Genomic DNA, 12,750 nt, shown 5'->3' with positions numbered 1-12,750 from the left:
TATAGTTTTCAACACTGTTTCTATAATTTACCTACTCGTTTAATTTCAATTGCCTATTATATCATTATTATATTCTGCGGTTATCAAAAACGAAAACTTCTCTAACCCTAATCCATGAAATAGTCATTCAACACGTGGTATCACTCGTCTAATGAGCTTAACGTGTAAATTGGGCGCCTTATCCTGAGGTGAAGTGTTGACGACTGATGTCCACAACAAATTCAACCACAAACTAAGACGAAAATTGCTGTCTAATTCTATGTATCTCAGCCTAGTACAGTATTACTAATTTGGTAGTTCTCCCTCGATATCGCTGAAGCTTCTCCTTCGGGTATACTTCTCTGTATACAGATAAACTCGTAGTCTTTTAATAGCTAGTGTACTGCGAGTTAAATGCTTAAGCAACCATTAAGATGAAACATTTTTGTTAATATTATAATCATGAAATATCAGCGATTCATTACCTCAACACAAAGTAGACCCCTTAATAGATTGTTTTGCAATGTATAAGTACCGTTATTAGATTTAGTGCACACACAGAAAAAGAAAGTCAGTATACTCTCAAAAAGTATGGAAATATAATTATTCTGGTGTACTAAGCAAAGTCCTGTGTCTGCCCTGGTCCCTTGGACTAATGTTAAATAAATGATAAATAAACATAGGCCTACATACATTTTATTTCATTAGTATTGGCTGGCAGATTTTTTTTGGGGGGGGGGGGGGGGGGGGGGGGGAAATGTCTGTAAATTATTGACTTAATCTTTTATTAGTAGGACTACCCTTAAACAATTGTGGCGCTCGGTGTCAGTGTTTCGTTCATGGACAAAATAAATTGTTACAGTCCTAACATGGTAGGGGTGCATTTTACTTATTGCTTCAGACTAAATTGGACAGGTGTCACCCTAAATAGTTACCCAATAAACCACTTACAGAAGTCGAACTTACCATAGTACGACAAAACAATATAATTGGAAGTTATTACAGGAAATGTCGATGACTTGTAACATCTACAACACCAAGTAATTTGAGGTTGCGTTGATTATGAGATATTTGTGCAATGCAGAGGAAATATCAACACATTATTATAATCCTAAGTAAGGTCGGCAGATTAGCTTGAGTATACTGCGCTTGTGCAGATATACTTTATGCTGTGGCAGTGGAATTTTGCTATAAAATAGAGTGTTTTAAGGTTTATTTCAGTTTATTTCATTTGGCAGGCATCCGGTTCCAAGTATAGTGTGAATGTAGTCCTATCAGTAATTCGGTAATTGGTCCTAAGTTTTGACAGACTACCAATGGCTGATGGCACATTGTCCGATAATGGACAACCGTCAAACCTCGAATTGAAGCCCAGTGGGCTTAACCTCGAGATGAAGCCCATTTCAAATTAAAGCCACCTCTTTAGTTTGCAAAATTAGAACCGAAAAAAAGCCCATTGTCCTTTTTTCAAGATAGCAAGGCTTCTTTTCGACTTAGTACAGTACATACATCAAAACATTTCAAAAAACAAAATAAATTAAAAACAAGCTTGGTTTATACAGTAGTTTAGATGATTAAATGCCATTTAAATATATGATACAGATTGATGTTACAGTGGCCGTATTTATTGTTTTATAGGCTTAGTACAAATTCACAAAATTTACAGTATTCATTTTGAAAAAGAATCCACCCTCTTTACTTTGCAAAAGTAGCCTTGAAAAGAAGCCCATGCATCTTGAAAAGAAGCCCTTCTGAAGTTCGAAAAAAATAAAGAAGCCCAGGGCTTCAATTCGAGGTTTTACGGTATTTTTAGAATAATTTTGACCTAGTTTCTGCAGCATACACATGATCCAATGAGGGCCCTATTTTTCTATTTTGCAATCGTTTCACATTTTGACAAAGTTGAAAATTATTGCTTTTGAATTTACGAAGCATGCGCGCACGTGCCTACGACGTAGGCCTATCCCTTCCCTCAAAGTTTGAAAAAAATATATATATACAAATATGAATTATTTTAAATGATATTAATTAGTAATATCGTTAGTAAACCTTATAGAAGAGATTTGTTGTTTACTATAACGTTTCCCATGATTCATTTTTTTTCTGTTGCGACCAGGCCTAGGCCTATGCTTTTCTCTCTCTCTCTCTCTTGTGGAAAAATCACCACCTTTATTCATGATTCAGGTAATTACATAGACCTTCATAGATACACGTAAAAGGGATTATAAAGAAATACGTAATATATAATGCTTATATAATTTTATTTAAATTGTTGAATATTTTAATAGATATATGTATACGAAAGAAATACAATGTTTAAACAATTGACATGATTATATTATTAGGCCTACATTCAGATTTGCATCAACTGGTCTCATATCAATGTTTACTATAAAAAAAATCGAAAAAAAACCCCGCATGTTCCAATTTGTATATTAAATATGTTCTGTTCATACTCCTGTCTCATCCACAAAATGACGTCATTGAGTAGAACCTCTTCTAGCTCATAAATAATTGTATGATTCGTTCGTCGTCTTTTTCTTCCCAGTGTTGACAAGGGAATTACATTATAATGACTAACGTTAAAGGTATAACTATCGGATGTCGTTTTGGAGGAGGAATTCCTGATTATAATGTCACAATTTACTTAGAAATGGCAAATAGATTGCTCCCCAGACGAGAAGCATCAAACGTCGCTGGAAACGCGTCCCCAGAACATTTCTAACATACACCGGGCTGTTATTTTTGCTCATTAGACGAGTCTGGGAAATAGCGCAAATTCTCGTGTGCACAGAATTGTTTAATGCCTCCTGAATTCTTGAGGAGAATACATCAGCAGTTGACACATTTGGACTTGTTGAAACAAAGTTTTCATTATGTCTATATATAACTAGGTTATTCAAATTATTATACAATATAATTAATATATAGACCCAAATTAAACTGGTATTGGAACTTCGTTGAAAACAAACGGCAACGCGATGTCATCGTCGCGTTGAGGAGTCGTCCAATTGCGTCAGCTGCCGACGAAGACGGTAGTGCGCCGCGTTACGATACGGTATGTTGCGGTTTGCGGTTATGATGTAACATATATGTTATGCAGTTTATTCGAAGCCACGTGATATAACACACTTAATAAACTGTGACATTGTAATATTAAGGGGAACAGTAGGCATATTACTAGAGTATACGCACGTGAAATGTAATATATTCTAGTAGGGTCCAGCTAACAATTTTACTTTATAATAACGTTTTAATAACTTTCCAGGTAGGTTTTCGAAAAATATTTTTATTTATAGAATCATAAAACCATTGAAATACATTGACAGCGTAATTACCCTACGTTTACCATCTGCATGATATTAAATGAAAATCGATTTTTATTTATTTATTTATTACCCTGGGTAACCTGATCAGAGAAAATGCATTATTATCTTCCAGGGCCCTGCAACAAATACAATAAAATACTGTACAATCAAATTACGAAAACTGATAGAAAATGCATCGTTTTTTCTTCAACATGCACCTCTTACTTCCTCAAATAACGTTATTACATATAAACAAATACGTGATTAAATGAAAATAACACAATGTGTTAGGCCTACCACTTTTATAAGAAACATTAAAAAAAACTAAATATCCCAGTCAAAATGTAAATGTTCTGATAAATCGCTTGTCACGCAAAAACCGCAAGATAAATGATGTAGATAGAAGGTTATTAGTAAATTGACTGTTAATTTTGTTCCGTGATGCATTATCTGTGACCAAAAAATATATGAAGTAAATCATCGATACATTCACCATTGCAACATCTTTGTTTATAAATTGAGTATGGTAAAATAATTGAAGGCAATCAAAAAGCTGCTAATACACCGAAGAGAGCGCGCGCTGCTCCTAAAATAACACGGTTGTCAGTAGCAGCGCTAACGACGTTAAATATTTGTTTTTCGTTGTAATCATATCTTGTATAGATAATTCAAATAGCCTATTAGCAACACATCGGTTCATCTCAGTGCCTTTTCATTGCAAAGTGTTACAGTCATGGACCAGTCCACTGAAGGCAGTTAAAGGGATAGTCAACAGAGTACGTCAATCAGGATGTTATTCATTTAACATAATTATACTCATGGGGTTTTTTTTTCAAAGCATGACGTGATAAATGTAGCTTAGAAATATATTCGCTCCATGTTTAAGAAATTTTTGGACACATCAGTGATCACCAAAAAACAGGTTCGAGTCTCGACAGAGATACCTTTCTTCATGCAACTTTTCGTTAAAGAGCTATGCTTGATACGATTATGACTTACCGGTAATGCTCCTATTCGAGCACTGTTATTATTATTTATTGATTTATCGATTGACCGGCCGATAAATTGATTGACGAAACGACGAACTCTAACAGGATGACCCCGATCAAACAATTAATCGATCCACCGATTGGCAGTTCGGGTCTGCCAAGCGACCGATCGACGAACATATAATCGACCGACTCTGACAAACGGCGATTGACTCCGACCAACCGATTCGTCGATTGACTGATCAATTAAACCGACCGATAGGCTGCTTAATAATCCTAAGCAATTGAACTCGGAGGATACACCGCACTAAACTTATGACACATAATTCTAGGGGGAAAAAATATAGGCCTAAATATACTGTGTGTGTGTGTATATATGTATATGTATATATTTAAAAGTGTCTTGTCAACCATAGATAAATATCTCACTTTGTCATATTTGTCATCTAATTAATAAGTCCATTGTTAACTATACGCACAGATAAAACAATATAAACTCGGGGAAAAGCAAAAGCGATAATATCCATCACAATGCCTCTTCAATTCTGTATCTACTCTCCTCAATGACTGACAGAAATCTACTTAAATCATCTTGCTATGTACCTCTGTGTCGTTGTCATCCTGTTAACATGCCATCCGTTCTCAATTTCTGCTCGCGATATTTCACTGGGGCCTCGACGCTCTCGCGCCCCCTAGAGACACTTGGCCTAATCTGCTGGCATGAACAGCCATCCTCACCCCTATAAAAATGTGCAGCTCAGGATTAATGTTGTTATTCTGGTGCTCTTTTGAGACACCAGCTTGCGTACGATGAAGTAACTTGCTGCTTTTCGCCATAATCACAATTTCGAATGACTACAATCAAACCATTTTTAACGTTTTTAAGGCGTACATAAAACAAAGTGATCGTAAATTTAGGATATGTAAAATGTAAGTTGTGAAGTACTAAACATACGGTATTAATCCTATATTTCTCTACATGGCGGGTATTTATCGAGCGTATCTCTAGTCAAACATACTCAGGATCATTGATTTCAACACCACTGAACCTAGGCTTGAAGAAAATATAAAAAAGAACCAGAAAAAAAATAGTTTCCTTGACGTGTGATTATTTTGGGCCGTTGTCTCCTTATTATCTTAAACTACATAGGCATTTAAATATAAAATAGATAAAATCTTAAAATCCCTTCGAAAATTAAACTAAATATTTCATATTAAAGCATCAACAAAGTTATAAACTTCTAATCATACGCATATTAAAGTAATTTAGTTGTTCTGATTGGCTGACAATATTAATAAAGGATATAAATTTATACCGCACAAAATATGAGGGTTTCTATTATCAGCCAAACCAATGCATATAATATAAATGGTATTAGGAATAGTCATATTCGTTTGTATGTTTAAATAAGCTAGATAAACCTAATCAATCTGAATTTTACCATACTTTATTACCCAATTTTATTAAATTTAATTCTATATTATCATGAATCGTTGAGCTCAACATAACTTTAAAATATGTTATGTTCAATTACATGAATTGTATATAATGATATCGAATAATTAATAAAGTGATTACTAAAGATGATTCACCGTAAATTAATTATCAACAGCTAACAGCAAGGTGTTAATTAAAACCGCATTAATTAATTAATTAACACTTTAGGAATCATGATGTACTATTCATCAGTTTTAATCTGCAAGGTCGGCATACTTAAGGCTTATATTTCATATTTTCAATATTATAAATATATGATATATCCGGTACTCTATTTTAATAACCATCGGATCTTGAACAACATGAATTATATTCATGTATACGATGTGGGTGTAATTTATACAGCAAAATGTTAGCCAAAATAATAATAATTAAAAAAAAACATACGCACGTGCGAATTTTGATTTTTGGTCGAATTTTCTGGCTAAAGTAGAGATGACTTATATGTGGTAATCATTTATTATATAGAGACTATTTTTGGATAATTATGAAATACTGGTAATTTCGTTATAGTTTGTATAGGCCTGTAGTTGAACCTGGTTTCCATAAAATCGTTACACTGCAGTCGCTACAGTGTTATCAGTGCAATCGTTGTAGCTGACGTAATCGGGGGGAAGAATCTCCGATTCGACCGACCAATCAGCATCACTGAAAGCTGTCGGCGACAACGTGTAGCGATTGTATGGAAACCTAGCTTTTTTGTTACATCCATTGGCATTTGTATCATCCGTCTGTATGGTATGGTAATCCATAACTATGACTCTATTATTATTATCACGACGAATTAGTTTTTGCACTACTCTTTTAATTCAATTTTTATTGCTATTCTTTATTTATGTTATTGTTGCTCGCAATGTTGAGACATTTACCTTTGCTGGTTTGAGTAAAGAATAATTATTAATCCATATTGTGACATTTTGTTGATTTTCTTTATTTGTTCTTTATTTCTTATTGTTATATGCTGTACTATTTCTTACTTCTATGTCATTGACCTACTGTATTATGATGCTTATAATGCTATTGCATCCATCAGTTTAGGCCTCTCCATACACACATAAACAAACGCATTCAATTTTCAAGACCAGTGACTTTTCGAACATATATTCAATTCATGAATTTTGTTGATTTAATTAGCAACTGCATTAAGTAAAACCATACAGCTATTAATATCGCCACGGTTAAACAATGAAGACAAATGTATCAGTAGGCATATAGTACCTTTACGCAGCGCTGGATCAAGCTGAAATTAAAGCAATTATCACTGACACCAAAACCTCGTTTTGGTTTTAGTATGAGTCTCACGCTTCGTCCCGATTCAACGCCTTTTCTGGATAAATTAACGCTTTCTGATATTCCGCAATAATGTGAGCAAGGGAGCGTAGCCGTGAGCTCTGTCGAAGCAAGTACGTTGAAGGCTTAGCTTGTTTTAGTTAATAAGCAGGGATTAAACTCAATTCCTTTGTTCTATTTCCGGTAAAAATTATGGACGTACGGACGTCTTTGAATGATAGGCCTTGATCTTCTTTTGGAAACAGTGAGCAAGAAAGTATTGGTTTAGGTTGATACGAAAACTGCTATATGATGACCCAGTTGTTAATAAATAATGGTGTCCGAATCGTTAGTAAAGTAATTCTAAAACTAGTAGATCTAGCAACATAGGCCTAAAAATATGAAAAATTAACAATTAAAAACAATGAAAAGTTACATTAATCTCAAAAACACTCAAAATTAATGTGATAGTAACCACTTGTGTGATTATTTTGTCGACGGTTATAAATCAAACAATCGGTTATTTTCGGAAAGTCTCGTGGGCTTTCTTTATAATCGAAGTTGATGTATTATGGCAACTGCTTAAATGCGAGATTGAGATTTAATCTTCATCTTGATTAGGTGCGACGTACAATTGTATTGCTTTCGGTTGGACGCCACGTCCATCGCCAGGGGGAGCGCAGTTTTACAGGTTCTTCTTAATATCTTGCCTTGTTATCCAATAACAACAAGTTACTGAAATATTTCTTGTGTTTTTTTTTTCTTATTCAGGGCCCAGAACAAGGCGTTTGACTCGTGACAAACGGGAAGAGAAGAGGCCTAGGACGGCGTTTACTGCAGAGCAATTACAGCGACTGAAGGAAGAGTTTCGCATTAATCATTATTTGACTGAACAGCGCCGCCGCAGTTTGGCAGACGATCTCAACTTGAATGAGTCACAGATTAAGATCTGGTTCCAAAATAAGCGCGCAAAGATCAAGAAATCGAATGGTATTAGAAATGATTTAGCAACAGAACTTATGGCACAGGGACTGTACAATCATTCGACAGTACCTTTAAAAGATGATTCCAGCTAAGAACATTTTGTGCACATATAATTATACAAAGATACATGCATAATAAATTATATATATATATATATATATATAAGATGTGTATAAATATTTATATGTATGTATATATGTATAAATGCATATATATATACATATATATATACGATATATATATATATATATATATATATATATATATATTGTATATCTATTATAAATGTGGGATTTATGCAGTACATACCTACTGTTGAATGCATATATAATATATCAAATTATATAATTATATATGCAATTGTATCATTATAATAATTTATGTTTTATACGTGTGTGACATCACTGAATTAATTTCATCATGGTGTGCGCATGATCACGTGATGTCTAAGCTATTCCCATCCCTAAATATAAATAAATCCGTGTTGAACCTCATGGCAGTTAGTAGTGGTATCGAAATTACTGAGTTTTTGACATCAGCGTTGGTACAATTCAAGTGCTAAGCTCAAATATTTGTATTGAATTCATCGCTTCATGTCTTTAACCGAACGGTATAAAATGTTGTTCTCGTCAGGAAACTTCGCCTGGAAGAACAACGAGGACCCGTACGGGACAGGGGAAGGGGTAACTGTGACACCATATGCTACCACGCAAACCACTTGATGATTCAAATTGTGGTTGCAGTTATACCAGATCAACCGTGTTTCTTTATCCAATATCCGTGATGGACTGCCGTGTATGGTACCGTATATTTTCATGCTGCGTCATCCACTATCTGGGATCGAGCAGACCCGTTTTCTTACTTAACCTATTATTAACTTTAAATGGCACTATGTTGCATTCAGTATGAAATTGACACATAAGTTCATTATGCAAAATGTGATAACTAAATGAGAAAGAAACCACGACAATATTGACGGCTTTCCTTTCCCATAATGCGGCATAATATATGACGTGTTCAAACGAAGATAGTCAAAATATAGTACATGTACGAACCATGCATAAAGCGACCGTCTCACGATCTATGTGCACGACGCGCACTTACAAAAGATTATAAGCGAGCGCGTAAAGACCTATACTACGCAACACAAGCCAGTAACCAATTTCAACACTAACAATTCATTTTAAACATGCTCCCGCGTATGAGGTACGCTCGCGCCAGTTTATACTATAAGAAAGGTCGTGAGGCAGACGATTCAATAAGTGTAGTTAGTGTCTTGTACTGTAACACCATAAATCCTATCTGTATATTGTACGATTTTAATTGTAAAGATCGATTCAACATAATATAATTCTTATTAATTTTGCTGGGTGAGGAGATGGATTTTGAATCAAGCTGTATGCATGTATCGAATCTAATCATACGTTCTTCTTGCAATATTGATGTTTATATTAACAAGAGATGTTCGAATGTTCGAAAAAAAATTCAGCAGCATACAAATCACGGTTATGCTTGCTTGAGTACTATCATACCAATTGCGGCCCTGTTAACTATTTAGGCCTATAACTAAAATGAGAAAAACAAAACATTAATTTAAGTTAATTGTGATTTTTTTTTATTACTATTTTTATTATTATTATTATTATTATTATTATTATTATTATTATTATTATTATTATTATTATTTATACGTTTTGGGAAAGTTATCACGTTAAATAAAATATATGGAATCTCCCATGTAGTGCATCCGCACAGGCTAAGAAATCCTTTAGGAATCATTTCTTTCTACAAATCAAGGTAAAAAATTTCATTTAAAGTTAGCAATTTAATTTTAACATCTACCGTAGTTTTTTTAGGTTTCATCGGAAGTTGAGGATCGAAACGTCTGAAATATAATGTGCTATAGATTTAATCGACACCACAGAATCCTGGTTTCCATAAAATCGCTACTATCTCGCTACAGTTTTTTTTTTTTAAACACTGCGTAGCTATTCCCGACGCAGTCGGGAAGACTCTGCCAATCGATCGACCAGTCAGAGTCGCCGACAGCTAGCGGCGATAGCGTAAAGAGATTTTATGAAAACCAATCTATACTGACTGAATAATTTTAGTGTTTTTGAAATAATTATTATCCCCAAATTGAGTCACATATGTAAATAATTCTAATTGAAGGACACAGAAGAATTGGTACACATATTTCAATTGTTGTTTTTATAAGACAATATAGTCCTGTGAGTGTCTACCATACTGTATATATGATTATGGTTATTGTAAATATTTATGTAGCAATTTTATTGCCAGTATCTCACGCACGCCTACCTCAAACACGCGGCTGCGTTTGAAAGTTTTGTTGACACTGTTATAAGATAAGGCCTGGACCTATTCTGAAAATAAAATTGTCATTCGTAACGTCGTTACAGAGTTACGTCACAAATTGAAAATAAATACAGTAAGCAAAAATATTAATGTGATTATGTGTTTAATTTTGTCACGTGAAAGGATTTGCATGATGACGTAATGCACAGCAAGCGCCACAAGGTATTCTATGAAATAAACTACTTTTTACAGCAAATTCCTGCAGTTCTAAGATACGAGTTTGTATGATGGAGGTTTCTGTTACGTCCCGCCCCTTGGATATTTTTACTGTTTTACTAACGCACGTGTTTTACTAAGCGTAAACCGCGTGCGTTTGTAGGAAAACACGTGTTTCTGTAAGAAAGCGTGTATTCTTTTCCCTGTTCTTATAGTTCATTTGTTTAATTGACACTCCTAAAAGGTCAATTTTTTGCTTACTTGGCATCTAATGCCTAATTGATAATGATAACATGATGTAAATATATGCCACCTAAAATCTGAATCGTGGATTTAATTGTGTGAAGGAAATACTTAAAGATACAAAATTGATTTAAGCAGGCATCACTGTGTTTAATATGACGAGATTACCGAGAGCTGGAGGCAAAATGTGAATCACTTTGGACGACTGGCCTAGGTCTGTCTCTGGTGTGACCCAGAAATGTATGTCCTTGGCCGACTCATCTCACCTGTGTAAGGTGTAAGATAGGCTTAAATTGCCAGGAGCTTTGTGGTGATTCACCTGAACAAACTCTTCTTGTAACGAGTTTCCTTTGCCCGCAGTTAAATAATCCTGCCTGGATTAAAGTCAACGCTTTATCAACTTGTCTCATCTCGAGTTTAGCGAATGAAGAACTTCAATGTAATGTAAGGGGTGTGGTTCCCATACTTAGATGATTTCCCCTAGAATTACTCAAGGTGCAATAAACATTGCCATTGCTGGATTTTGCTTATTAATTCCAAATCGCCAAAGAAAATTCTTGAAAACAGGAATCAGTATTATAGGTATGGATTATAATTACGAGAGTCTTTAAGTTGTATAACACGATAGAAGTAGATATTTATGATGATTCTGCTTTAGCCAAATAAAATACACTGGGCTTAACTAGTCTTTTAGTATTTCCCAATTATATGTCTGTCTGCTTTAGCTGTCATCGACCTGTCAATCACCGCAACCGTTCATTGGACGTCTGACGTCATCGCTATTCACTCGCCACTCGTATAGTATGCTTGCGGACTTTGGACTAACGCCTCTCTCAGTCGTCATTACAGATTACAAGGGGGCAACAAGCACTTTCTATCCTACATATTATTATAAATGCGTTAATAATTCCATTTTTGTTTCCAAATTATTGTTTTAATTATTATAATTATTTATATTTATTGTTTAGTTATTATTATTATTATTATTATTATTATTATTATTATTATTATTATTATTATTATTATTATTATTATTATTATTATTTAAACAAGGAAGATACTATTATGTGTTGGCGACGAATCAGTCAAGGGTGTACATTGGAGGCTCATTGAGATCCCATACGTAAATATCTATAAAAAGTTTTCAATGTGTGTAAATGTAACTTTCTATAATAGTTTGTAAAGATCCAGTAAAGAAATTACTGATTTTTTGTGATGATCCGGCGTAGGGTGTGAATATGAGGACCATTTAAAAAAAAAAAACGTCCCAGACTAGATTTCAAAAACGGGTCAACTGATCCGAATTAAACTTTTGGGAAAGTTTAACCCAAGTTACAAGGAAGATATTATTATGTGTAGAGGATGATCTAGGTTAGGGTGTAAATTTGAGGATCCCAGGAATATAGATGGATAAAAATGACACTTTGCAGAATAGTTTTTCATGGTGAAATGAAGAAATTATCCAATTTTGGTGACGATCCGCAGTAGGGTGTGGAAACTACCGTGGTATGCATGAACAATTTTTGCTTTCAGTCATTGAATCACTATGAACTGAAAAATGCACTTTCCTATGTAAGGTCGGCCCATATAGCGCATAATAGTTATGGGTCACGATGTACCTCGCTATTACCATTACAGCCATAGTTCAAGTCATCATTAATAACGTCGCAGTGAACCTGGTTTTCGTTGTTTTTTTTTTTTTTTGTTTTTTTTTCTTTTTTTCCCACTTAATTTTTTTCCACTTCATTAAAATTATATTAGTTTTCCGTGTTTTTTTTTAAACGTTATACCTTTTAACGACTCTTGTTTTTGTTGCAATTTCAACTTCATTTCTCATTAAAGCAATGGGGAAAAGCCCTATGTTCTGTTGAACATAGTAAGTCTAGTTATAATAATTATTATTATTATAATTATTATTATTATTATTATTATTATTATTATTTTTGTT

The 12,750-nt window shown here is 34.1% G+C and overlaps 1 protein-coding gene across 1 annotated transcript in view; it reads left to right on the top strand.

Moving 5' to 3' along the window:
* The window catches only part of LOC117104074 (homeobox protein engrailed-1-B-like), a 23,235-nt gene extending 12,746 nt beyond the window's left edge, over window positions 1-10,489 (top strand). The window contains exons 2-3 of the mRNA XM_033244735.1: window positions 7,815-8,033; window positions 8,661-10,489. Of these exons, the coding sequence (XP_033100626.1) occupies window positions 7,815-8,033; window positions 8,661-8,749 (308 nt within the window). The 3' untranslated portion in view covers window positions 8,750-10,489. The remainder of the gene's footprint in view (window positions 1-7,814; window positions 8,034-8,660) is intronic.
* The last annotated feature ends 2,261 nt before the right edge of the window (window positions 10,490-12,750 follow it).

This window comes from Anneissia japonica, unplaced genomic scaffold (genome assembly GCF_011630105.1).
Source record: "Anneissia japonica isolate Jap-2015-1 unplaced genomic scaffold, ASM1163010v1 scaffold287778_len1315358_cov176, whole genome shotgun sequence".
NCBI lineage: Eukaryota > Metazoa > Echinodermata > Crinoidea > Comatulida > Comatulidae > Anneissia > Anneissia japonica.
This window is presented reverse-complemented; position numbering and strand designations above follow the sequence as displayed.